Genomic DNA, 27,956 nt, shown 5'->3' with positions numbered 1-27,956 from the left:
TGCAAACGCAGTTTAAGTCCCAATTTAAATATGAATTTTAATGAATGGTAAGTTATGTATTAATCTCCTTTCTCGTGTTAAGTATTGTAATCTGTAGAATTTGTGATGACTCCTACCTTTTTTCCTACACACTGAGGGTGTGCCGTCAAGTCGGCGTGCAATTGGTTATGTTCATGTCACCAAAGCTCTGGCCCCAGTTGTTGTAAAGATCAGATTGCTGTTTGCCGAAGCTTGAAAACTACCTTTTGAGTCCAAACAAAAGACAGAGCAGAATTTAGTTTGGGTAACTTTCTGTAACACGCCCTCCAAAGCAATCAGGATTTGAATCCTGTTTACATCTGTTTACATGGCCCTAATTCATTGTGAAACTGGTTTGTTTTTTGGGGGAGTTCTGAGCACTTGAGTCCAAGGCGGCATTGTGAGGAGGTGATTGGCTGCTGATGCCAGAGGGCTAAGTGAGTTTGCAGCTTCAGAACAGACAGATTGCGGCCAATGCGAGGTGTGCTAGTAAACAACTAGCCATTGTGTTCCTAATTACTGGTCGGCCGGTTTGGGCTCCGGCACACGCACCTCCGCTCTGTGCCGTAAACGTGATTAAGGAGCTGTGGTCAGCGTTATACTCACCATCAACATTAAAGCTCATTAGAAACAAGCGCTGGGTTCTTTGGGTTTCCCTCAAGCTGACACAGAACACTTAGTGAATTACCTGTGTGCTCATCTCTGTTACCCACAAAGTGTGTGGCCCAGTGGCTAAGACTCCTGCAAGGGGAGGTTCTCTCTGCCTGGCCACCAGGCACTCTCCAGTCCTTTCCTGTCACATTTTATCTAAAAAAAAAGCATAAGGAACACAAGGAAGTGGAATGAGGAGTACATGCCATGCAGCCCACCCTGGCCATCATTTTGCTTACTGTTTAAAGAGCGTCCAGTTCTGTGTCAAGTCTGGTCCTTAACTCTCCATGGATCTCTGCTTCCTCTGCCCACCATGTAAGACATTCCGTGCGTTACGGTCAGTGTGGTTTCATATGAACTAATTACCACTTCCGCCATATTTCTGTCCAGTTTATTGAAATAAGTTCTGTAATCTACTTTCTAAAAGCAAACCTCTGTGCCATACTTTGCTGACATTACAGAGTTAATGAGTTCAATTTGAACAGTACTGTGAGTTGGTCTCGTTCTCCTTCAGTATATTATATCAGTACCTTTATTTTAGTGTGTTGTCCAGCACTTATATAATCATATAATATTCTAAATGTTTTTTCTTTAGCATGAATGGCTCTTGACCATGGGCACTGTTTTATCTGTGATGGTTGGCATGCAACCCCACTGTCTATTAAGAAAAAGGAATGAAAACTAAAAAAGACCAACATCCTCTAGCAAACACTAGACAGCATTGAAGGTTCCGCTAGAGACAAGCTTGGGAGAACAGAAGGCAGATGTATGATCAGCTGTGCTCTGGAAGGGCAACATCACAGAGATGATGAAAAAAAGGTGGGCGTGCAAGACCAGGAAGCTGTCATTAAACAGCGCGCCTGGGAGGAACGCCACTGCAGAATCCCTGCCAGAAAAGAAGGGACCGCTCTTCAGAAGCCCTGTGGGTTTAGGACCGTTTACATTAGCGAGACACGGTTGTGTGGACATTTATGTGTGTGGGGTTTTCTTTTATGAGTAATGATATCCTGGCACGAGCTTCCAAAGAATGTTTTTTTCATGTCAGGTCGAGGGAAGCCTCGCTTGTGAAATCTTGTTTCTTTTGGTAGTAATTGACCTAATTTTGCATAATTGGCCTAATTAATTCACATGTCTGTTTGTGCGCTTATGGGTGTTGAAGCGAGCATGTTTATCTTGTTGTGAGAGGAGAAGTGCCTAGTCTTCTGCAGTAATTTGATCTGGGTCCCAGCTGCACTTTAAACAGCCCCTAAAATAACTGCAAAAAATAGCTGATAGTACAGGTCAATTTACTGTAAGGTTTCAAAGACCTTTCTGTGCAGGTACATTTACTAAACGACAGAATCATTGGCTGTTACAGCAAAATGCACTAGATGCACTAAAAGCACACTGTTCTCATAAACAGTAAGAAATAATAGCCCATCAGCTATGTAATTAACATATAATTGACACTTATTTGAGAGGTATGGTATTTTGACTCATGGCCTGTAATTGACTTCATGCATATGATAAGTAATAGAATGGCACTGAGAAACTGTTACTTTGATGCAGAGATATTTTCATTTTCCTAAAGTGGACTGGGGGGGGGGGTCTATTCCCATGTCTCTCATATACTGCTTTTACGAGACCTCAGAACAGAGCTTGATCGAAAGCGCTTAGCTGAGCCATTAGAAGACTGGATGGTAAGGACAGTATCTGCACTGAATGCTGATTCTATGAACACTGTGCATTGTGCACGGACAGACGATTTGGGGGTTGGGGGGGTTGGGGGGGCAGGAGCATTGCCCCCCAGTTTGAAATTCCATTTTGTTAGGAAATGGAAAAAGATTGTTTTTTTTTTTGACAAAAGCAGCTGCTGATATAGTCACTGGCCCTTTTGAGAGACAGGTTATGCTACAGTATAGTAACGGTTATCGATGGAATGCTGCTTTTGGACTTATAGTGGTGCTATTGTTAATGATTTTTTTGTGGATGCAAGTTGTGGTCGCGTTTTTCCGAAAAAAAAATAAAAAAAAACGATCATGCATTTATTGGTTTCATGCGCTCTTTTTCTCAGCCGGCTGCGGTATGCGCGAGCGCTGCAAACGGACGTTGCGGTTCACGCGCAGCCGAGCTCACGTTAGCGGGCGTCTGTGAGCGCCATGCAGCCGGGGGGCCAGACGTTAGCCTGGGGCCCTCTTTGCGGCTGCGCCCCGGAGAGCATCGCGTCAGGCCCCTCCTTCTTGGGGAAGAATGCGGGCCCCGTCATCGGCGTAGGTCTTGATGAGCCTTTGGCAGATGACGGCCTGGGACGCCATGCCTCATTTGGAGTGGGACTGTCTGAGCGAGAGCAGTGAGGGAAATTAAAATAACTAAATCAAAATAAATACGTTTACGGAGGAGGCAAGAGCCCAGCCGACCCAGAGGCTCTACCTCATGGTTTTGGACCGGGGCCATCGGCCTAAAATTGAATTTGCTCTGTCCTTGGGTTTTAATAGATTAAAAGCATGGATATTATTGGATTACTCATTTCCATTAGAAAGCCCAAAACCATGTAGATCATTCTTTTTTCTTTTTTCTTTCTTTTTTTGCTGTTTTATTTCCACCACCAGTACCCCGTTCCCCCCCCCCACTATCATTTCATTGGTTTTACATGACTGAGAGTGCAGCTGGGGGGGGGGGGAAGTCGTGGTGATGCAGACTCGAAACACCTATGGAGAAATTCCCTGTGTGAGAACGGAGGTCTTAACAATGTCTTTGGTGCAGGGTGACTCAGCTGAGGTCCCCAGTTGAATATGTGCATAACTGGTCCTTGTAATTATTATAATTTTACCTTCCATGATGGTGCATGATGCATAGATTTTTCCAGAGTATTCTTTGACACTCCAAAAAAAGAGGAAAAAATAAAAGGGAATAAAATTAGTGTGACGATGGCCAGTGAATTCTGGGAAATGCCAGCCATTAGGACCTCTCTGTTTAACGACACCTCGTTATCAGTTTTGGTATTTATATGACATATGCTTTTAATATGTGGCCTTCATTTATTTATCTGATATTAGGCCCTTTAAATGGTTGTGCTAGACAGATGTGAGCCACAGCTGTAATTCATTGGCTTTGATTGTTTTTTTTCCCCTTGAACTGAGAACAATGTTGCCTCATGGCATTGCGGTACTTTTTTCTCCTGTAGCTTTTGTTAGTAATTACATATGATCTCTCTCTCTCTCTCTCTCTCTCTCTCTCTCTCTCTCTCTCTCTCTCCCCTTGGCTGCCATTGTCTCATTGTATCATTTACTGTCAGAGTGGCCCCATTTTTTGCTGACAAAAGCAAAAGAAGTAAATGCATTTGGTAAAACTTGTGGTAGGGGCAGTGACTGTGACCTTGTCACTGTGGGGGTCAGGGCATGATCCACAGGTGGGTGGGTTAGCATTATAGGACTATTTTCATTGCAAAATAGAGCATTTTTTAATTGGCAGTTATGGAATATGTTGATTTAAAGAGTCACGTTTCAGCCTTTGATACAAAGGCACACATACATCTCAGCTTAGTATGCAGTCTGCTTTAAAATGAAAGGATAGAGAACTCCACTCCAGAGTGAGATCTGTTGAATCGGAATTGTTTGTATGTTGCTACTTGCTTATAGTCAGCGGTAGATATTAATGTGACTTTTCTCACTCTTGATTTAGAGGTCTGACCTCGGTCCGGATGACAGCGCAAAATATACCATGGCCCTGTGCCCTTGGCTGGTCTGTGGTTTGCGAGCAGGTCCAGCGCTGAAGAGCACATCTCTGGAATGAGAGTGCTCTACATTCTTCACTGAAGCTCTGCAGTAGACTCTGACTGAGAGGTGCTGACAGCTCTAGAAAAAAAGAGAAAAAAGGAAATAAATCACACTGATTTTAAGAGACACAAATAAATAATGCTCACATATGCATCTGCATAATTTAAGAAGTCCCTTTAGTTGCATAAATAGTACAAGTCATGGAGACACTGGATTTAAGCGACCGCTCACCTGATCTAGAACCATTATTGCTGCTTTTGTGACACTGTCCCCCCATTCCTGGGTGCCTGGCCTTTTGGTAAGCTGTGAATTTCATACACAGACAAATAGCCTTGAGAAACATCAGCAGGCTGATCTTTGCTCTTTAGAGCATATTGCTTTAACAAATTCTCCCTGTACACACACACACACACACACACACCCATACACACATACACACACACAAACATACACACATGCATATACACACATATGTACACACACACACACACACACACACACACACACACACACACACACACACACACACACACACACAGACATACATATACACACACACACCCCATGCATCCCATGTAGCATGTGTATTAAAACCCCTGCTGAACCTAAAATGTTATTCAGGCACATTGCCAGGTAAGATATTAATGATGTCTCCTTGTGGTGACACGCTCTGTAGAGCTAAGCAGGGATTGGAGGTCCTGCTTTGGCAAAGCGTCGTTTTGGCCCTCCTGTCTCTCAGACTCTGTTCTTGACAGTTATGTAGGACAGATCTCCTGTGGTCTCCATTACATAAATAAGTGCATAAATAATGACAGCAGCTCAATCAATAACAGCAATAATAACGTTGGAATAAATACAAAGGACTCGCGAAATACTTCTCTTTTTGGCGGTTGGTATGATTCCTCAGTTTGATGTGTGAAAATGTGCTGGGTCATGCAGTCAGGACATGGTTTTACCCATGGGGCATTTCCCACATGCGGGAGAGAGGAGAAAGAATGCAGGCTAACCCATGTCCCCTAAAATCAGTTGGGTGCCTGTTTTACTACTTGCGAGGAAAAATGTGTGTGTGTGTGTGCGCGCGCATTTGTGTGTGTGTTCTGGGGGGAGGGGTGGGGGCACAGCTCCAACTACTGAGTAGTTCCAGTGTTATTCTAGTGAAAAAGTGAGGAGAGGTCGGGAGAAGGAGTGGGTGTGGCCGTCCCTTTGAAAGCTTGAGATTGCTATAGATTGCTGTAGATTGCCACTCCAGCTGTTGCCTTGCAGCTCCTACCTGGGTTTATGGGTTTATGTCTTTATTTCCCCTGTGCTGGCAGGTGTCCTCCTAGCCTGGGGTCGGACCCTAGCTGGAGTTCCTCCGCTTGTGTTTCACCGTTCCAGAGTAGGCTGCCTCCCCAGCCGCAGGTGGGTGATAATGCCCACGGCGGTGCACCAGCTGGGGGACGGCCTTACCCGGTGAACGGGGAGGCCCAGCTAGGCTCAGGGGAGTGCGGCGTTTTCAAGCCAAGTGTCGTTCGTTAAAGGAAAAAAAAATCTCTTTCTCTCTCCTTACAGGTATGACATCTGCACTTACAAGAACAAACCCTGTGGCACCTTAGGTAAGGAGGAGCAAGCGGTTACCCAATTACACACAGTACTTTCTGTTAATGAGTGAGTAAGCATTACATTCATTCTCATGTACAGTGTTATGCTTGTAATGACATGGAGATTAGAATTGTGTGGGGAGAGAGGGTCGATGAGGCAAAACACACTGTTGTCAGCAAAGAAGAAGGGCGCAAGCAAGCAGTTGTCAGTAACGAAGATTGTGCGATCAACACACGTTGCCAGTTACGCTATGTCAACAGCCACAAAACTAGGCGAGCAAGTGGTTTTTTTAAATTACACATACACGTTTCAGACTTCAGTGATTAGCTGCCGCCTCGCCTGGGCAGGGTCTCCCTCTCTTCCACGCTGCGTGTGATGCCTGTCTGCTCTGAAACAGGGAGGGGCCTCTGCGGCTCCTCCCCCCTGAGCTGCGGCGGGAAAGCTTGGCGCGCGCGGGGCTCGAACATGGCACCGCAGCCTCAGACGCCCACGGCTCCAGTTTCACCGCCTGCCCCTCTCTCCTCCCTCGCCATCTGCGAGGTGTCTGAGGTGTTTATGCCTCCCTGGGGGCCGTGGGGGGGGGGGGGGGCCGGGGGGGGCACAGAATTAACCTGTAGAATGAAACCCACTGCTCTCAGAGGCTGAAGATTGTGAGTGGAGTGAGAGAGGGAGAGAACGAAGGAGAGAGAGAGAGCAGGAGAGGGGGACAGTGTGTGAGAGAGTGAAGAGGAGAGGCAGCGAGGAAAGAAGAAATGGAGGGAGCATGCGGGTTATATTAGTGAGAAAGGTATGGGATGAGTGAGGGAGGAAGAAAGTGTGAGTGAGTGAGGGAGAGAAAAGGTGAGCAGAAGGTGAGAGAAGAGAAGAGAGTGCTAGAGAGGTTGAGAAAAAAGAAACGGAGGGAGAGAGTATGAGAGAGATGGTGAATTTGGATTAGTGGGAAAGATAGAGCGAGAGAAAGAGACAAAAAAAGCATGAGAAAGAACGGGGGAGAGAGATAGTGGGAGAGATAGAGGGTGAGAAAGAAGGAGAGAGAAGTAAAGCAGACTGCAGGGAATGTCAGTGCCCCATCTTATCGGTGAAAGGCCCTCTAGGTAGAGCAGTATATCTCAGAAGTAATATTGTGACTCCGGGGGTGGTTTGACAGGTTGACCGCATTCGTCACATTCCCGCCTTGGCTTTAATTGCCCTGGCATCTGCTCGGCTTCCTCGTCCAACAGCCCCCTCCCCTTCTCCCCCCCCCCCCCCCCCCCCGGCGCTCCACGGGATCATGATCTGGGGTCAGCGCGTTGGCCTCTGAGGTCAAGGGGTAATCCAGGAGAGGAGACAATGCATGTGCGACCTTTGAGTTTTAGTAAAAGCAGAACCCCTGGGTTTTTTTTCAGCTCTAAAGGCAGGGGAGGATTTTTTTTTGGGGGGGGGGGGCTGAGCTTCGCTGTCTCCCTGTCACCTCCAGGTTGCCCTCCCCTCCTGGACTGGCTTTGAAAGTCAGTAGCCCTTTATTTGCGAGTTTGCTCTTGCCCGCTTGCCGGCGGAGGCGGAGCCCCCCCGTAGCTCTTACAGACTTACAGACCCAGGTAGATCTCCCCCCTGCCCCCCCCCCCTGGTCTGAGGTCTGAGCTGCCGTCCGGTGTCTCTCAGGACTCTTTTGGTTTTGGGCCTAACAGCACTTTGACCTCTGTGCTCCGGGGTTCTCCCCCCCAGTCTCTGATGAATGGTGGGATCTGGTTTCCCCCCCTGCCATAATGGGGGGTGATTCAGCCAGCCCTCTCACATGGCTGCCGCTCTTTACAAACACCACCGGCCCTGTGACACCATCATTATCGCCCCCTTTAACGGTCTTTATTACATTAATCCCGCCTACAGTGTGTGGCTGCACATGGGCAGACTGATCCCTCTGCTCACTCTTTTGCCTGTCAGGTTACATTGCAGCTAACTAGCTGAATGAAGAACCACACACACACACACACACATGCACACCAACACACACACACACACACACACGCACATACACACACACACACACACACACACACACACACATATATATAAATACAAATAAACCCAGGGGTATATAAACATACATATACACAGACACAATCACACATACACAGGCAGACATGCAGGAACACACACAGGCACACACACACACACACACACACACACATGCATACATGTTAACCCCAGCCTGTGCAGAATTTCCTCATTCGCTCTTTTCCGCTGGTGTCATACAGGGCACCGCCCCGTTGTCAGTTAGCGCTTCCTCATGAGAAATGGCCTCCAAACCAAAGATCGCACCACCATGGGGGTTTGAGGAAGTTGCACTAGAGACACCTGGATTTTGGCCTTCCCCCCTTTTCCACAATGGAGCACGGTGACCTCAACGCCCCACTGCGCCCCCCCCCCCCCCGCCTCCCCCCAGGGCACAGTCTGTAAGGGATGTGGGCCCTGACTGTCTGCAGCCCTAAATCCACAAAAAGATGAACTAGCAGACATGGTGACCCAGCCCACGGTGCCCCACAGTGACCCACAATGCTCCACAGTGCCCCACAATGCCCCACAATGCCCCACAATGCCCTGCAATGCCCCCACAATGCTCCACAGTGCCCTGCAATGCCCCCACAATGCCCCACAGTGCCCTGCAATGCCCCACAATGCTCCACAGTGCCCTGCAATGCTCCACAGTGCCCTGCAATGCTCCACAGTGCCCCGCAGTGCCCCACAGTGACCCGCAGTGCCCCACAGTGACCCGCAGTGCCCGGGCCCCAGGCAGACGGCATGCAGTGCAGGCTCGTTAAACACTCACACGCTAGGCACAGCCAGCAGTCCTACTGCGGCGTGCTCTCCGGAAACATAAAAAAATCTGCATGGATTTAATATTTCCTCCAGTCCACGGAGATCATTAAAAGCTCTTTAAGTGGAAGTTTGTTTTTCGACAGAGGGGAAAATTTAAAAAGCCCCAACTTTACTAATGACAGCTGACAGTCAGTGTGGAAAGCAGGTGCTTTTGTGAGCTGATCTCGCTGTGTCTTCTGGCATGTTCTGCTGCTCCGCCTGCTGTCAACATTGACAGCCTGTGTTGTAAATGTAAGGGGTGAGAGGTGTAGGACTTTCATTTTACACATTCAGAGTTTAGCTTTTAATTAATTTGGTCTTTTTGCTCATCTACCCACTCATAAAAAATGTTTTACACATTCAGAAATCAGGTACTCTTTCTTACACTCTCACTCTTTCTCTTTCTTTTTTTTTGCCTTCTCTGCAGCCTTGAAACGGCAAAAACATCTATATATTTTTTGGAGAAAAAAAAAAAAAAGGAAAATGTTTTCTTAAATTCCCAGCCCTGGCTCGCATTACTAGGTGGTCCCTAGTTACCAGAAGTAAAATTTATAAATCTAACCCCTTGTCTAGACATTTTCCAGCTCCGACTGCAGTTCAAAAAAATATTAATGTCTAGCCGGCGATGCAGAACTCCCCCCGGTGATTCAGGGAACGACTTTGAGTTTAACTTTTTGCCAACTCCTCTGTCAGTGCCACGGAGGTTGCAGCGAAGAATCCAGGCTTTTATGGTGGGGGTTTTTAAGAACACTGTACCTTGGCCTGAATGTTTGTATTTGTGCCCTTGTGTGTATGTGTGTGTGCGTGTGTGTATGTTTGTTTTTGCATGTGTGTGTGTGTATGTGTGTGTGTGTATGTTTGTTTGTGCGTGTGTGTGTGTGTGTATATGTGTGTGTTTGTGTGCGTGTATGCGTGTATGTGTGTTTGTGTGTGTGTGCATGTGTGTGTTTGTGTGTGTGTGTGTGTGTGTCTGTGTGAATGTGTGTGTGTGTGTCTGTGTCTGTGTGAATGTGTGTGTCTGTGTGTGTGTGTGTGTGTGTGTGTGTGTGTGTGTCTGTGTGATGTGAATGTGTGTGTGTGTGTGTGTGTGTGAATGTGTGTGTGCGTGTGTGTGTGTGTGTGTCTGTGTACTCAGGTCTGGCATCAGTGGCAGGAATGTGTGAACCGGAGCGTAGCTGCAGCATCAACGAGGACATTGGCCTGGGATCGGCGTTCACCATCGCCCACGAAATCGGGCACAAGTGAGTACACACCTGTGACCTCACCTGCACAAGTGAGTACACACCTGTGACCTCACCTGCACAAGTGAGTACACACCTGTGACCTCACCTGCTGCCTGCTCGGAGAAATGACTGCTGAAAAGCACAAGCTATCACAGTGACCTCGCTGTTATGGTTCAGAGACACACAAGCCCACATTATATTGTTGTCGTTATGATTTAAAAAAGCACTAACATTGTCCAGTTTTGCCAGCCATGCTTTACTACACCAGCAACAAATACCACACTTATTCTTTCCGTGTTCATTTGATTTAGAGATACTTTTTGAGACCAGCCTGGCCACGACTGCCCTTGACCTTATAAAATTCATAAAAGGCAAATAACAAGTCAAGAGAAGAAAGAAATGATTATATAGAGTTGTGAATTTATTGAATATGTTGTCATTTAATGACAATGTCAGGGTTTGTTCATGTCAGTACCCCTAAGACATTTATGATTGTAGTCATATTTAAAGACAGATTTGTGCATTTTAAACACCATATTACTTATGTAATATATAACTGCTTATTGTTAGTTTTTTCACTTTCAGTAGTTTTCTTCGACTGCCATTCATGATTTTTTAAAACTTTACTGGTTAGTTTTTCACTATTAACAAAGTTAGCATACAATAATAGTTTTCTTCGACTCCTTCATGATTGTTTACAAATTGACTTCTACTTGAGTGTCTCCAATTCCCTGATGAACAATAGTGCATGAACTGAAAGCAAAATAATTATGATGTATTGGTCTACGTATCCCCTCTACAGAGTTCACCAAGATGGTGATCTTCTTTATTATGTCTCCTGTCTGCCTCGCTTGTAGGGCAGTTGAAAAAATACTGGGTGCTTTGAGAGGGGGTTCAAAAAACCCCACTCTACCAAGATTTTCAGCTCCACTGCTGATTCTTTCCTGGAGTGGAGTGAAATTTCTTGAATGTGATCCTTGGAAAAACACAGAATAATCGTATAATGTGGCTGGGTTTGTTATATACAATATTATATACAACTGATTTGTACTTTCAGACTGTGGGGGAAAAGTATGCTTCTAGCACTGAACTACAGTATTATATATTTATCTGTGTTCATCCACATCCATAAGGCTGAAGAGCCACAGAGGATTCCCTTTTTTTGGGGGGGGTGTAACGGGTAAATGTGTTCTCATTCCTGAAGCCTTGATTTATGGAGGACTTGATCCTCATTCCCCCCTGTCTGTGGCTTCTGATGTGGTCTGTCCCACCCTGCAATTAGCAATGGACAGGTAAGCACAAGGGTGGTGATTAGAACTTTCTCGTTCCTCCAAAGATCCAGACAGCGTCTGACCTTTGACCCCCCCCCCCCCCCATCCCCTCCACACAGCTGTTTCAGAGTCAAAGCACTCCCCACACACACACACACACACACACACCCTTTACAGCCTGCGTCTAGCAGGACACCCTCCTCTTAATACTGCAGCCGTTCCCCGGCCGTCCAGAATGGCCCGTGGCCTGGTCGCCCCCAGATTTAGACCCGCGTCTCTTTCTGGCGGGATGTGGCGGACAGGATCGGGCCCGCGTGGAGCGCGTGACGCACTCCTCTCTCTCTCTGTTTGTCCCGTTCATGCAGTTTTGGCATGAACCACGATGGGATCGGGAACTCCTGGAGTGTGTGACATGCTCCTCTCTCTCTCTCTCTCTGTTTGTCCCGTGGCAGTTTTGGCATGAACCACGATGGGATCGGGAACTCGTGGAGTGTGTGACGCGCTCCTCTCTCTCTCTCTCTGTTTGTCCCGTTCATGCAGTTTTGGCATGAACCACGATGGGATCGGGAACTCGTGGAGTGTGTGACGTGCTCCTCTCTCTCTCTCTGTTTGTCCCGTGGCAGTTTTGGCATGAACCACGATGGGATCGGGAACTCGTGTGGGACCAAGGGCCACGAGGCCGCCAAGCTGATGGCAGCGCACATCACGGCCAACACCAACCCCTTCTCCTGGTCAGCCTGCAGCAAAGACTACATCACCAGCTTCCTGGAGTAAGTGGGGGAGGGCGGGTGTTAGTGTGGGAACGCTATTCCTAGCAGCCTTTTCTCTTTTCTTTTTTTTACCCATTTATGGTCTTTTAACACTAAAAGGATGGGGCAAAAAAAATCTTTGACGAGGTATAAATGTCAGAACACGGGTTGATATCAAAACAACTATGATCACAGTATGTTATGTTATGTAACTAGTAACAGTATTGTTTAAACCTTACCTTGCCTGTGTTTTTTCTTCACTTTTTAAAATTTAGTTGAGTTTAGTTTTCTGATCTAGCAGTAGAAATGACTCAGCTTTCCTGAACATGCTGTATAACTTCAGTGGGATTTTTAAAACAACTTTTTCTCTTTCTAAACTCCCTAGCAAACAGCAAAAAGAAGTTGTGACCACAGTTTGGGTCAGTCTGTGGTCTGTTAAAGCAAACTGTTGATAGCCGCCTAAATTTACGTACACAACTGCAGCGCACATGCAAGGAGAGTCAGAGGGAGTAGGGATAGTGTTACGGGAAAGATGTTATCTGTATTGCGTGCGTATGAGTTTGCTTTTTTTATATATAAATAGGAGAGCAGACAGTCCACCCTCCTTATTTTCTCACTTTATTCAGACAGGGGAAGTTGAGAAGAATACAGATAAAGATGGGTTCACAGTACAGAAAGTTCTGTGGCGACAAGTACTTTTCTCAATTCATACAACACATTACATTTCTTTCAGAATTTAGTAGTTGCTTGCACGGCTTACATTTTACATACAATCCATTCACACAGCTAGATATTTTACCGAATCAATTTTTGATAAATACCCCACTTGGGTGTACAACAGCAGGGCCCCAGCTGGAAATCAAATCCATAGCCTTTGGTTCCCTAACCATTATGCTACACTACCAACATGCAGTCCTTTCTTCATGTACTTCCAGCGAGTGCCAGTAGGAATGAGGATTCACACACCATGGTGATATTTATGACTCTTGTGATACTCCTCCTTTTTCCATCTGTTCAGATAAGAAACATAATAACAGAACCTAGGTAGGGGTATCTGATGAGGTCAACCCCCCCAACTCCCCCCAGTTGGATCCAAATATAGAATAGTGACTTGTTGAAAACATGGAGTTGAAGGTTCAAACCCAAGGACATGTACCATGTAAGTGTGACATTACTGAGGGATGTTAAAGACAGAGACCATTTATTTGAACTTCCCAAACTGTTTCTAATGTGAGATTTTAATAATAAAATATTTTACAATGCAGTTATAGCAATAATAATCAAAAGCATCATTCAGAAACATTGCAATAATATTGTGACTCTCACGTTTGCACTCGTATGGAGCTCAAGCTCTTGGTACCAAAACAAATCATCCCCAAAGCCCTTTTCCCTTAATGTGTGGGGAACTGGAGGCCAACGTAGAGTATCCTGTTTGTTCTCACGTTACGCCTCACCTATTCCAGTGTGAACGAGGCCATGTACTAAGCTCATAAACAGGAGATCTGGATCAATGCTAAGTTAATTAAATAAGGGGCATGTTGTGGTCATGGTTTTATTGCTGAGATTCACCAGAGGAGAAGCTCAGCCTGTGGGCGCATGGAATGGAAAAGAGGAAGGAATTACCATGGCTACAGATCCTGATGTTTTGAAATGTGTAACGGTGACAATAGTGATAATGAGGGTTCTGCTCGTAATGACTGATAATGAGTTGGGTTTACACAGTGGGTTTCTTCTGTTCCAAGGAGTTATTATCTACCGAGTGTGTTTTTTAATGGTGCCTGCATGTTGCGGCAAGGCTAGCTGTGCATGTGAATTTCTCCCAGATAAATAAGTAAAATAAATGAGCAAAGCAAAGTAAACCTTTCTTTGCTTGACAGATTTACAAGCTCACTCTGTTTCACTAATCCTGGCTTCCTTTGGACAGAATCTTCTTCAAAGACAGTGTCAAACACCATCAGGCCTGACCAATGTTCTGAAACTTTTTCAGATTCTACATATTTTAAAATATCACCCACTCCCCACTTGGCTACCCTTTCTGCAATGCTATGTGTGTGTTTTTTTTATCTCCCGTAATTGGAAACCTTGGTGTATGAAATTCTCGGACAGATCTGATGCATACAGACATGCTTACTAAGGGAATGTAATTAACGATTGTATTGTATTCACCCTGCATCTGAAACCATTCTCTTTTTTTCCAAGGTTCATCCTGAATGATTTCAATATGAACCTTGGAAAAAATAAGCTAGCATAGAGGAAAGATGATAACTCTGGTCTGGTCAGTGAAATAAGGAATAAAAAAGGGCTCAGGGCTGTGAAAGATGGTGGTGCCAGCAACACAGAGGAGATTGCCGCATGCCAGCTACACACAGGAACACAAGGAACTGCTTGTACCTGTATGTTAATCTCTATTGGCCTGCTGTCATCACAGCCACACTGATTGGACAGGGTTGGTTGGAGGCAGTGAACAGTGGGCTGGAATATATTCAGTGTTCTTTTTTCAAGTCATTTTTTGTGGTTTGGTACCATCATCCTCAATTGGTTTGTTCTGCTGGTGCCATATTTTCCCTTCCTTCAGTGCAGATGCTTCTTTTTAATTGGTTCAGAAGGGCATTGGCTTTCAAAATGAGGACATCTTTGCGCGCTCACACTTTTGCTCCATCTGAGCCGTCATGATTGTTGGATATGCAACACGTTTCCTTTTGCCAAGTAAACAGCTTTGGCTGTGGAGCTGGCCTAGTTTCAGAGGTTCGCTGCTGCTCCATTTAGGGTGTGCAAGCTTTTTGAGAAATAGCTTGTGAATGCAAACATGGTTCACTCACAGTTTACGGGCTGATGTTTTCTGCTATTATGTCATTGCTTTTTAAAAGAACCACATTTATGATTTTCTTCTTTAATGCGAAGAGCCGTTTCGCATATGGATTTTGAATCCAATGCTTTCTGCGGCTGTGTATTCTTAATTTTACTTGGAAGGGATGAGTCTGTACTTTATGCAGTGACAGGGAAAAGTTTCAGGTAATGCCTCCAGTCCACATTAGTGTTTTTTTCTCTCTCTCCCAGTGTTGTTCTTTTGAAAAGATTCCCTTTTGATGTAATAAATTTGGCTTATTTCAGTGGACAGAAAGTTTGGTTGACATTTCAAATAGTATTTTTAAGTGACTTAGGAGAAGTGCTTAGTGAAGTGCCCACCCCCCTCTCTCTCTCTCCCCCCTTCTGTGTGCGGTGGTGTGCTGGGTGTACAGGGGAGTTGTTGACCCTCTCTGTCCCTCTCCAATGGTGGGGGGAGACCCGCTGAACCCCAAGAAAAAGGGTTATTCTAGCAAACAACCAAAAGAAAGAAAGAAAGAAAGAAAGAGAGGGGGTGCAGGAAAGCGGAGCTCATGAAACTAAACACTGCACTTTTCGCATGCCCCAGGGCAAGAGCTCAAGTATTCCTTCCTCTTCCATATATTTGGTTTAGTTTTCAATTAGATTAGACTTCCGATTTTCTGGTGGGAAGCAAGGGATCCCTGTTTCAGCTAATTCTCCTAAAGCCACTCAGCAGTAAAAAAAAATAAGACCATGGTAGTATGTATCACTGTGTTGGGCTCTTTCTCTCTGTTTCTTTCTCTTTCACAGTCTCACACACATACTCTCTCTTTCTTTCTCTCTCTGTCTTCTTGCATTCTATTTTTTGGTTGGACCGCAACAGCGGGGCCAGCCCTACAAACGCGAATGTCTGTGACTGACTGAGTGACTGAGTGATGGAGTTACACCATTGGTCGGCCGAGTTATAACGTCACACCATGGGTCGGCCGGTCCAGCCATATACTAGGTTTTGACCTGGTCTCGTTTGATTACTCTACAAGTCATACCACTGTCCCAGGATATTTAGAGTTTCTCCTTGAAAGAGTGCTTGGTACTTGGTGTAGAACCTGGGGCCTCATTTATAAAACGCGTAGATTTGATACTAAAATATTGTGTTTGCACGAAAGTAGAAAAGTCCCTACAGTCAAAAATGTCCTGATTTATAAAGGTGTGTGTAGGCTGAACTGCGTGCAATCACAATTAATTTGAAATTTTGTGTACATGAACGAGCCTAGTGTCCAGCCCCATTAACTCCCACAAGTAACCAAAAATGGTTAATCAAATGGCAGTTGTGAATATGATATGAATTGCTTGTCATTCCCAATGAATTGTCAGAGAGAATGGAGAAGTCAGATCACAAAGCAAAAAAGATGAACTTCACGGAGTGTAAAATGAGACACTTGTTATGGAGGAAGAGGCCAGACGGGCTATATTGTTAGGTGGAATTAGTTGTAGCAAAACCAATAAAAGAAAATTTGAGTAGCAGCTTGTCACAGCAGCTGAATAATTTACAGGTCTGTTTGTTCTGTAGTTTGTTTTTATAAATGTTGGGGAAAGTGGCTTGCGCATCTTTTTCGTGTCTATGCCCCATTTATAAGTGAGACCCCTGGAATGTATTTTCACTTGTGGCCTGTCTGGTGTGGATTGAAAACTAAAGTAAAGTCTGGTGAAAGTCAGGGGATAAATGTAGTGTCATTCCCTATGGTCTGATATTAAATCCTAATGGTGTGAGCACTAACTCAAGCAGACAGGCTCACAGGTCAGCACATAACTGGTCATAGTGTTCCCCAGGGTTTGAGTCAGCACATGACCCCGTCTTGTCGTGACTCCTGTTAATCGGGTGCCTGCAATACGCCTGAAATCTGTCTGCTTCAGCTGCCAATAAACTGTATTCCTCTAACTCAGTGACTGCACAGCTCAGCTGGTGGACGGCAGGGTGGAAAGAGCACAAACTAGGGAATCGGTGCATGCTTGTCCAGTCTCTTGCAAGCAAACAGAGAGTGTGGACTGCAAATATGACAGCACATTCCAGATTAAGTGGAAAGGAAGAAATAGGGAATAACAAAGAAAAGAAAAAAACCTTCTAAATACTCTTTTCTGTGAATGCAAGTTTTTATATGTGGTATTAAGGATGCAGAATGTAGCATTAGCCTGCCCTTGGTAAAGTTGAGTGCTTACCTGAATTACACCTTAGAAAAGATTTCAGCAACAGAACTGTGTGATGCAGGTTGTGCATGATTCAGTAGCCTGTTGGCAAGGTTCGTCTCTGTAGGAAGAAAATAGCACGGTGCAAATGCTAATGAGGAAAACAGTTGTATTTCTGCTCACAAAACATGGTGGTTCTGCGTTCGTATCTGTGGCGTAGTTCTTCACGGCTGCCTGTCTGCGTGATAAAATGTAAGCGTTTATGTTGTACCGGAGCCCGCTTGTCCTTCCGAGGGATATTAAACATGTCCTCCCGGCATTTTTCTGGATGGGCCGATCGGCAGTAACCGCCCCTTTTATTCACGAGAATGGAGAGGTGCTTTTCCAGGCCCGCCCCACTGCATCGAGGTGCACTCCCTGACTTCCCGGGAACATCCATGGGGTTCGACACTGCTGCCTGGGGGGGGGGGAGGTCTAGCCTGGCATACAGAACCCAGAATAAATAGACCCAAACCAGAAAAGATACTTGTTTGCCTTCCTTTTGAATTCTTCTTAAAAAGATGCTTTGAAGAATACAAAAATGGCTTGAAATAGAAGGCTTTTTATTTTTTTGTGAGCGCACATATTTCTGTGTGACACAACAGACTAAACACAGCTCTTGCGTGTGACAGCTGGCCTTTGGCCTACTCCAGACGTCTCTCCCTCTCTCATTCTTCCTCTCTTTCCCTCTCCCTGCCTTTCTCTCGCTCTCTCTCCCGTCTCTTTATTGCTTCTTGAAGGGATTCCACAGGAGCACTGACTCACAGCGCTGTACGAATGTCTCTCTGGGTTTAAGGGTCACGGCTAGCCATAGCTCTTCATAGTGCTCCTTCCTACAAAATTCTGTCACCAATATCACCACAGAATTTCTTCACTTTTAATCAATGCAACCAACTAAACATTTTCTGTGGTGAATATTATTGAGTGGGGAAAAATTTTCCGTCTCAAAATAAAAGACAAAATGTTGGAGGGGGTTGGAAATATGCTCACATACTGCTGTATATCTTTTTTATACTTTTTTTCTAAATAGTTTTTTTAAAGGTTTTTATTATTGTTATTTTTCCTGGGGGGGGGGGGGGAATGAGCAACTTGACATTTACGCAATGAGAAAAATGACTTGGACAGTTGGGTTTTTGGATCTGCTGCTTTTTTTTCAAGCCCCTATGGCTGATGAATTGCTTTTCTGTGCGCAGTGCATTTTTTCAATACCAGTCTACAGTATTTCATCCTGTTAAATGACTGGTCAGCGAAATGCAATGTGCTTAAACCCGAGTGAATGTACAGGATCTGGTTTCTTGCAGGAGGGTGGTTTTGCGTCCGGGGAGAACGGTGTGCTTGTCTCATCCCCCCATTGTCTGCAGGGGCCTGTCCCTCCTGCAGGCCCGCAGTGGCTGTTGAGCGGCAGCTGTGTGCCAGAGGTGCGGCGTGTAAAAAAAGAGACAATTCTATTGTGGGTTTGTTTTTTTGACAGCTCAGGTCGGGGGACGTGTCTGGACAATGAACCTCTGAAACGAGACTTCCTGTACCCCACAGTGGCCCCGGGGCAGGTGTACAGCGCGGACGAGCAGTGTCGTTTCCAGTACGGCGCCTCCTCCCGCCAGTGCAAGTATGGGGTAAGGAGCCCGCGCCTCAGTCCCCCCCCCCCCGCCCGGAGAGTGCGGCTGCATGGAGCAGCACAGCCACAGGCACCAGCACACAGCACACAGCACACAGGCACCAGCACGCAGCACACAGCACACAGCACACAGGCACAGGCACCAGCACACAGCACACAGCACACAGGCACCAGCACACAGCACACAGCACACAGGCACCAGCACACAGCACACAGCCACAGGCACAGGCACACAGCACACAGGCACAGCACACAGCACACAGCACACAGCACACAGCACACAGCACACAGCACACAGCACACAGCACACAGCACACAGCACACAGCACACAGCACACAGCACACAGCACACAGCACACAAGCACCACAACAGCACCAGCACCACAGGCACAGCCACAGCACACAGCACACAGCACACAGCACACAACCAGCACACAGCACAGCAACACAGGCACACCAGCACACACAGCACACAGCACACAGCACACAGCAGCTCACAGCACACAGCACACAGCACACAGGCAGCTCTCAGCGCCCCCTTACACAGCTCCATCTGCCTCGCTGTATTTCCAGAATTCTCAGTCATTTCAGATAAAGAATAATACTCTTGTTCAAGTTCAAAATCATAAAGTTATGGACATTTGAAAGGAATATTGGCAAAAAATGAAACAGACTCCCCGATTCACATGAAAAATGTAAAAAAAAAAAAAAAAAGCATCCAAAGGGTTTCCCTCTCTCAGTCCTGCACAGAGGACTATACCCAAAAAGTACTATATTATGTTAGAGTTCTCTAGGTCACTAGTTTTCTTTGGTTTGAATGTTGGTCTGTGTTATAAATGTAGGATAAATACCTGAATAAATGGTCAATTTATTTTTTTACATTGGCTTGGAGCAGAACAGTTATTTAAATATGGAGGCAGGGCTCTTATTGCATGTTGTGCTTTGCAGATTATTGTTTATAAGTCTACTGTCTGTGAGATGAGCGTGTGGAGCCCATGCATTCAGTCCCAGCCTGTTGCGATGGGTTGCGATGGCTGATACAGGAGGCGACTGGGGTTCGGCAGACGCACATAGTAAATGCGGGCTTGCGAGAGAGCTGTGGGGAGTAATAGCTGTCTTCAGACTGTGCCCGAAGACTAGCTATTATTTCTACCACTGACCTTAAGGAGTTTGGCCAGGGGGTTTGACTTTTCTTGAGTCAGACGGCCTCCTGCAGGCACGATTACAACACGATCTTTCTGATGTGCCTCTCAAAGCCGCGGATCACAAAGCCACTGGCCTCGGACGGGGTCTTGGCGGCGTTTCACTTGGCCCATGACAAACAAATAAGCTTCAAATGAAAGAGCGGAACCCCCTTTTTACTTATTAAAGTAAATCAAGTGGTATCGTAACCCCGGGGGAAACAGCGGGCGCGAGGAAAGGGACAGTATTTTAAACGCGGAGGAAAGCTGTTGCAACACTCCCGCATGTGTTCATTATTTATGTCTTATTCCTCTTGTGCTCAGCTGTTTCAACACAGCCAAAGAGGTGTTCTTGAGAGAGGTGGCTGAGGGGGCTTGATTTCTCTCCAGAACTCCAAAGGATTTATATAAGCAAATCATTGTTTTTGTTATATATGAACAGTACTGTCTTGGTGCCAGAAGGTTGGGGTGGGGTTTCGGGTGAGGGGCTTGTGCACTAGGAGAAGTATTTGATTTTGTTCCAGCCTCAGTGGGTAATGGACTTGTACATGTCAATTAAGGATAGTCTTCACAATCCACACGAGAAACTTCTCTGAGTCACTGGTTGCCTTTCTTTCTATGTATCCTGATTCAGGACCTTGGAGTACATTGGGAATTTCCTCTTTAATTGCCAGTACAGATTGTTCCCTTGGATGGAGAGCGAGAGAGGCTTTGCCAAGCAGGCATTCTCCTCTGGGGATCAGCCAAAGCTGTGAAGTTAATCTTAACAAAGAGTACTATATTATATTAGTACGTGACACTTGCTTCATCACGGGCGCTTGGAGAAAGCAGAGAAGGGAGATGAAGGAGAGCAAGGTGCTTCTCTCTCTTGCTCACATTCTCTGCCAGTCAGTCCATGATTCAAGCTGTGTAAGACTTGAATAACTTACTATAACAACCCAGATAGCATGATTTAGAAGAAATTGTGGCTAAGTATTGGACTCCCCATCACAGAGTACCTCACAAAGACTGCCTGTGCAAAGTCATTGGACTCCATTGGTTTCATCCACCTATGATGATGGTATGACCAACTCGCGTGGGTCATTAAACCACAAGTGACCACCTGGGACAGTTTGTTTGTGATAGCTGCGATTTTTTGCCTTGTGTGTCTGTGCTACAATTATTTGCTGAAGAAAAGTGTGCTGTTGGCTGATGAAGAAGTATTGAATGAATGTCTACACTGGGAATGAGGTCATAGGTGAGTGATGCTGGAGACACCAAGGAAAATTGTCTGCATTTTTAAAGCAACTTTAACAAGAGAGTTATTCAACACTCACACGTGACTAAGACTTGTTCTACGGACCACATTAGCATCTTAGTGGCTGAAAACTAGTGTTGTCTGGAAAGATACAGTAAATGGAGACTTACCAAGTGATGCAAGGCCTCAGTGTTACACAGTATACCAGTGACTAACAAATGGTATTTCCCTCATTATCATAGATGCTCTCAGCAGACAAGTTTGTAAATGGTAAATGGTAAATGGACTGCATTTATATAGCGCTTTTATCCAAAGCGCTTTACAATTGATGCCTCATTTGCCAGAGCAGTTAGGGATTAGGTGTCTTGCTCAAGGACACTTTGACACGCCCAGGGCGGGGTTTGAACCGGCAACCCTCCGACTGCCAGACAATCGGTCTTACCTCCATGTCGCCCCATGTTGTTTTGAATAAGCTTTCGGACATTTGGTCTTGGTTTTTTGTTTCCACTGAATCTGTCATCTCCTGCATGATGTCCTGTACCATATAGGAGGTGAAGGAGCCAAGAAACATAAAATCAATATGTGCGTGAACATTTTCCGACAGTTAAGGTTGCTGACAATTTATGTGACGGGCTTACCTACCAGTTTGCCATCCGACCTGCGTGGCGATGTATGAAATGGACATCAATGCAACTGACACTAAGCCACAGCAGTCGTGCCCTGAGAGAGATGCAGGGGTGAAGAAAGACAGCATGTCTTAAGCTGAGGAAGGATGAAAGGCTCTTTAAGGCAAGCTGGTTGGTCCCACGGTTTGGGTGAAGAGGCAAGATCCATGTGAACTGTGTGCAGAATCCAGTGTCAGACCAGGCCCTGCTTTGACCCCCAAATAGTGAAGTGTTCAGTGTGAAATCACTCTGTGCTACAGAATATATTACACTAATAGAGTACATCTGATCCTGCTTGGGGTCTGTGAAAGTTAAATGAATGCTGGTTATGTTGTTGTGCAGTCTCAGTGCTCAGATTTGGGCGATACTTCTCACATCCAACGGGAATATGGGATCTATAGCCTCCCACATATTTACTCAGTCAAATCATCATCAAGGGCAAAGATCGAAATGTGATGTAACTTTTTATCCTTTGACATGTGTCTTTGTGTGTTCTACATAGATCACAAATCAGGTCTCAGAACCAGGCAAATAAATATGAAGGTTCAGTTCCATTGGATTGGTTAGAAATGCACGCCATGAAGATGGCCCCCGCAGAGTCAGACCACATCCATTCCCTGGGTTTATATTCTGCCTGTTTATATACTGTATATCTATGTATGTGTGGTTTTAAAGAGTATTGAATACTACAAAAAGAGCTCAGATAAAAAGGTGCTGGTCCAAAAAGCAAAATACCTATTCAGCCAGACTACTTTGATGGCTCCATTGCTCCCCCCGTTTTTTTTTTTTTTTGTTTTTGTTTTTTTTGTTGGGTGTCTCAGATCAATCCATCAGTGTCACAGAGGTGTACATGTGGCTGAAGGCATGACCTTTACAGTGTGGACTTTTAAATGGTTCACAGTAGATCTTATTGGAAACAGATGCGGACTGGGGCTAACGCAACTGTAGCAACACGGGAGCCCCAGCTATCTTCTCTCTTCAATCCGGACGGGAGCTGGAGGCCTACGTGGTCAGGTCATATTTATTGACCCAGGGGTCTGAAACTGTGGCTTTGTGTTATTACTCTTATTTCTCTGCACAGTCATCTGTCATGCAGTGCTGACCTGTAAATCCTTTGAGGTTGAGGCTTCAAAAGGGTTCCATCGCCGTTTGTAATCAATGCAAGACTGTGCAAGGGTTTTGTTGCTATGTGTGTTAATTTTTAAGGGATATATTTACTTAATGTCAAGTATCTTAGACTAAAGATGATCTTATTCAAACTTGGTGAAGCATGGAAGATGAGAGCACAGACAGGTCCCCTTTGGGTGTTTGAAGGACTCTAGAATTGTATGATTTAAGTCAAAACCTATTCAGACTTTTTCTAGTGCCTTAAGCCCCTGGCAGTAAATTTGTGAAAATAATTTTACCCCTGCCAATTGACAAACTCAGAGGCCCAGTTTCATGCTGTTACCAGCTTAAATAACTCACTAAAATGTCCTTCTTGAAGTAATCATGTCACATTGTCATTTAGTGTTGAGCAATTATTTAGTTTGTTTCATTATCTGCTGATAAGGAGTCCTGAACTTTGCATTTGTTTCTGTCTTGTCTTGCCTGATGGGTCAGTATAAATATAGGTGAGCTTTCTTTCTCGGGAGAGTCCACAGCTGGACACACATCCCTTTGGTCCAGGCTGTTCCATAGAGTTAAAAGCTCAGGTCTTTGGGAGTTAGAATAAATCTTAGTATAGAGTGACCTCCAACTGCAGAAAAGAGGGTGGATACCTCTACCATAGAACAATGAGTAAGATATAACTGGGCAAGAAAACAAAACAATGTGTGCTTATGTACAGAACTGACTTTTTAAATCAAACACTTGACATAAACCTTGGGAATTATCTTACCCTTATATTGGATTAACAGTGAAACATCAACATCCTCAACACTGTGAATGCTAGGGCCTATGGTTTTACTGGTAACAAGGGATTAATTTGACACTTGCACTGTTTTTTTTAACTGTCAATGAATATATTCTCACCAACTTGCTTTTGCCTTCTTTCCTAGGAAGTGTGTAGAGAGCTGTGGTGCCTTAGCAAGAGTAACCGCTGTGTCACCAACAGTATTCCCGCAGCCGAGGGAACACTGTGCCAGACGGGCACCATCGACAGGGGGGTGAGTCTGCAGAGGCTGAAATAACTGCACAGCAATATTTATAGCGTTAATTCAACTCCAACACAGTCTGTATGAGTCCAACGGGGACGGCCTGCACTCTTAGAGACAGAAGAACTCTGTTTGAGTTGGTTTTACACCCATTTTTTTTACTTGCCTGTCCTATTACAGGAGAGTGGGAATATTTTTGGAATGCCAGGTAGGCACCCACTGTAGTGGGAAAGTGACCCTGGAAGATTAGGAGCAGAATAGCACGGGCGTGGCAGTAGGGCCAGCTATAATCATTCCAGCTAATCCCATTGTGTGGGATATGGGAATAAGAACCCCATTCCCAGCACCCGCCCGGCAGGATTTGTGCAAACAATGCGATTGGGTCATCGGTTCATGTTTCTGCCCGGTCAGGTTAGAGAGACAGTTTTAACAAAGATTACGCCAGCCATTGTCACCACCAGTGCCCATGTCTAAATGGGAAGAATGGGAGCGTTTCACGTGCTGTCGCCCTCGGTTACCGTCGGCTCGCTGGACCCATTCACAAGCCCGACCCGCGTTCTGAGTCCTGGACAACACTCGGGCACCAGGTTTAGCCAATAGAAGGTTTTTTTTTGTTTTCTTTGTGTTATTTTTTTCATAATTTCTTTGAGTAGCGAACAACCGCCTGCCTTTAGCTTGGAACATGTCCGAGGCATACAAGTGTCAGCCATTGGTCACATATACCAGAGTCCTGCCAGCATGCCAGAGAGGAGTGACCAGGCATGCACAATAACAAACTTCTGCAGGGTTCATAAACTACTCGGTTACTAAACCACGGCAAATCCTTTTCCTGGAAAGTCACAATTCCTGGAAATGTTCTTGTAGTTTCGTGGATGAAACAAAAACCAGAACTATGCAGCGGTCCCTGACACCCAGATGCATTTTATGCCCTTTAGTTTTCTGCTTAAGCTTTGCTGCTGATTTATTTACAGGCCCAAAGGGTCAGTTTCCAGAAAACTGCAGTGGATAAAGCTAAGCTGTGGTCCTTTCATCCTCAATAGTTAAATGCAAGGGTTGATCTTTTGTGATCATGAAGAAAAATATCTCCATAACGTCATCCCTGCGTTTTTGATACAAGAGGACAGACAGACGCAGTACCCCTGGGTTGAGGGAGAAATGACGAAGGCCATGGAATTGTCACTGTGTTTCTGCGGTTACATGTGGTCAGAGAGCAGAACATCACCCAGACTGCCTCTCGTAAACGATGTCACTCCTCCCTCCGTGAGAGGGATTCCTCGGCTCTGAATCTTCGGCTTAACTGCTGTTTTTTTGTGTGTGTCTTTGGGTTGGGAGGGGTAAGGCTTTTACCCACTGAACCCCTGACCCCGGCTCAGAGAGCTCCGTTGTGGCTGGACACAAGCGGGCGATGAAAAGCAGATAGACTTTCAGCCAGTGGCTAGGAAAGACAGGTACAGCCTGTCCTGGCTTTGTCAGCCCTTGCTAGATAAGACATTCTTGGAGGGGTTATTTTGGGCATGCTGAATAGCATAGCTGTCCTTAGTGATGACTCCCTCCCTCACTTGCTCTCAGTCTGTTTCTCTCTCTCTCTCTCTCTCTTCCACACTTCCTTTCTCCCTTCTCTATGTTAATCCTGTTTATAAAATGTCTTAGTGTTTTACCTGGCTTTAGCGGAGTGGTGACAGACGACACCGCCGCGGCCTTGCCAGTTCCTTCTCAGCCCAAGGGCGAGACGCAACTTAACCTACTGACATAGTTGTCTGTTTGTTGGGGGACAAACGGCCACAGCACACTCTTAATCCCTGCCCAGGGCCTCACCTCTCTTGGAGCGACGCTCTCTGAATGAAGCTTGTGTTTCTGAGTTAAGATTCCAAGTGAAAAAAAGAAGGATTATCTGCTTACTCTTTATCGAATTAGAGTTTACCAGAAATTAGAGTTTTGCGGTGTGAATGTGTGGTATGCCTGTATTGAAATAAGGTCAGATGGAGAGTTGCTCTTTGGGTTTCACAGGAGAAAGGGAGCAGTGATAGATATACAATACAATATCAACAACAGACATATGATTGGACATACTGCTTGTTGAAGTATGCACCTCCAATGTACTGGAACAAAGAAAATGGTTGTCGTTTGTAATGGAGAATTCCCTTTTGCATTTCACAGATTTTTTGGTAAATTTTTTCCTTGAAACTGAAACCCCCCTGTGTGGTGTTGTGCTTGGAGGAGCTGGAAACGAAAAAGGAAGTGCTTGAAACCAACTTTGTTTGGTATCTATGCCAGGCTGCCAAACCCTGCTGTAAATGCTGGTTTCCCTTGGATTCCGGAGGTCTTAAGGCTCTGTGCTGGCGCTTTGCAAACGGACGCAGAAGCCTATAGTGAGCCACACAAAGGAAAGATTGGAATCTCCATGGACCTGAACTGATTTCCTCGTGCCAGAGATAAAGCCACTGGCAGTGAACCGCATTGTCTAGACACTTGTCAGATATTGACTGTCGTGCTATACGAAAGTAGACTCCACAAGGCTTTTTATTATCTTTTAAGGCTGTGTGTGCTGTCGTCGAGTGGCACATCCAGCATTGAGCAAGTGCTGTTTTAATCAAAACAGTCAAATTAGCTGTGTACAGAACACAAAGGCCACGAATGTGTATCCTCATTGCAGTTAATTTCTGCAAATGGAAAAAGCCTTAGGTTCCTATATTTGTACCGATCAACACAAGGCCCAAATGCAATTTTATCTTTTTCTATGGTGCACTGATACAATTTCATTCTACCACCAAAGTTGGTGGTTTCCTGGTCTAAAATCAACATTTGCATTGGCACTGGAGGATGACATTAACAGAGGTGTGATTATGAAAATCGCCTGGCATCATTGTCTGAATGGAGCTCTTAATGTTTTGTAGGCAACAGAAAAATGTGCTGATCAGTTGCAATTGCAGTTCAGTTGCGTTTTTGTTCTCTTTGGGCCAAATGATCTTGTGACATTCCACAAGTACCTACAATATCTACAGATGACAGGTGATAGTCATATATTGTATGTTCATTTTACGTGCAGTGTGGCCTGTGTTTCAGTGATTTGTATTCATTTGGCAATTGCTAATGAAAGATTCCCTCAGTAGTGGTCCTTAGCATGTCTATCTGGGGTCTGCTGTGAGGAATTTATGTTTGTGGCCTGTGACTGTGCTCTGCATTGAGTTGTCAGATGTTTAGGGCTCTGTGTTTAGGGGTACAGCTCAAAATTTTGGGCTTCAGGCCAGTGTAATGTAAGTTCAAATCCCTGGTTGACCAATGGTCGTACACACGGATGTCATTCCCCTCAAATGACTGCAGCACGCATTAAAATGACATCCTGAGTATTCAGTATTTTTTTTAAAAGTGTCAGTAGATTCAGAACCAGAGTCAGTTTCAGCATTTCCGTGCTTATTTGGACTAGGGTTCAGCATTTAGCGAGCTGGTGCTGTACTGTACAAAGCCATACTGGAAGAAGACCAAACATTCAAGGAAAACGTTGCAGACATTGTTCAAGAAAAATGTGCAATTTAATGATTTAATGATGATGCCTTAATTTACGATGCCTTAAATTACTGTGGTGGCGCAAACCCCTCTGAAATAGCAGAATGTGAAAAAAATATGTAAAAGGAAAGCTCAGGCATTGAATTGTGGCATGTTATTTTGTTTGCTTTTTTATAAGTTGTTCCAGTGTTAATCAAAGCACAAGTGGCCAAAGGCGTGCCTGCTCTTTCATTTGGATGTCCAGTCGGTAACCCCCTTTCTCTCCGTCACCCCCTCTTGCCCCCATCCCCCCATTTTCGGTCCCAGTGGTGTTTCCAGGGGGAGTGTGTGGCGTTTGGGACGTGGCCCCAGGGCGTAGATGGTGACTGGGGTCCCTGGTCCATATGGGGCGAGTGTAGCCGGACTTGTGGCGGCGGCGTCTCCTCCTCCCTCCGACACTGTGACAGCCCAGCGTAAGTAAGCTAAAGTAAGCCAGAGCAAGCTGACCCACGCCCCCGGGGTGCCTCTG

The 27,956-nt window shown here is 45.4% G+C and overlaps 1 protein-coding gene across 3 annotated transcripts in view; it reads left to right on the top strand.

The window, feature by feature from the left end:
* Window positions 1–27,956, top strand: part of adamts6 (ADAM metallopeptidase with thrombospondin type 1 motif, 6) — a 77,429-nt gene that overhangs the window by 14,302 nt on the left and 35,171 nt on the right. For 2 of the 3 annotated variants that reach the window (XM_064307693.1, XM_064307694.1), the window contains exons 8-13: window positions 5,976–6,019; window positions 9,976–10,081; window positions 11,958–12,104; window positions 18,583–18,724; window positions 23,849–23,956; window positions 27,755–27,900. In XM_064307693.1, coding sequence (XP_064163763.1) covers window positions 5,976–6,019; window positions 9,976–10,081; window positions 11,958–12,104; window positions 18,583–18,724; window positions 23,849–23,956; window positions 27,755–27,900 — 693 coding nt within the window. The remainder of the gene's footprint in view (window positions 1–5,975; window positions 6,020–9,975; window positions 10,082–11,957; window positions 12,105–18,582; window positions 18,725–23,848; window positions 23,957–27,754; window positions 27,901–27,956) is intronic. The other variant, XM_064307695.1, reaches the window with a different exon arrangement.

The sequence above is a fragment of the Anguilla rostrata genome, chromosome 14, assembly GCF_018555375.3.
Source record: "Anguilla rostrata isolate EN2019 chromosome 14, ASM1855537v3, whole genome shotgun sequence".
Lineage (NCBI taxonomy): Eukaryota > Metazoa > Chordata > Actinopteri > Anguilliformes > Anguillidae > Anguilla > Anguilla rostrata.
Note: the sequence above shows the minus strand (reverse complement) of the source record. Positions and strands in the feature narration are given on the sequence as shown.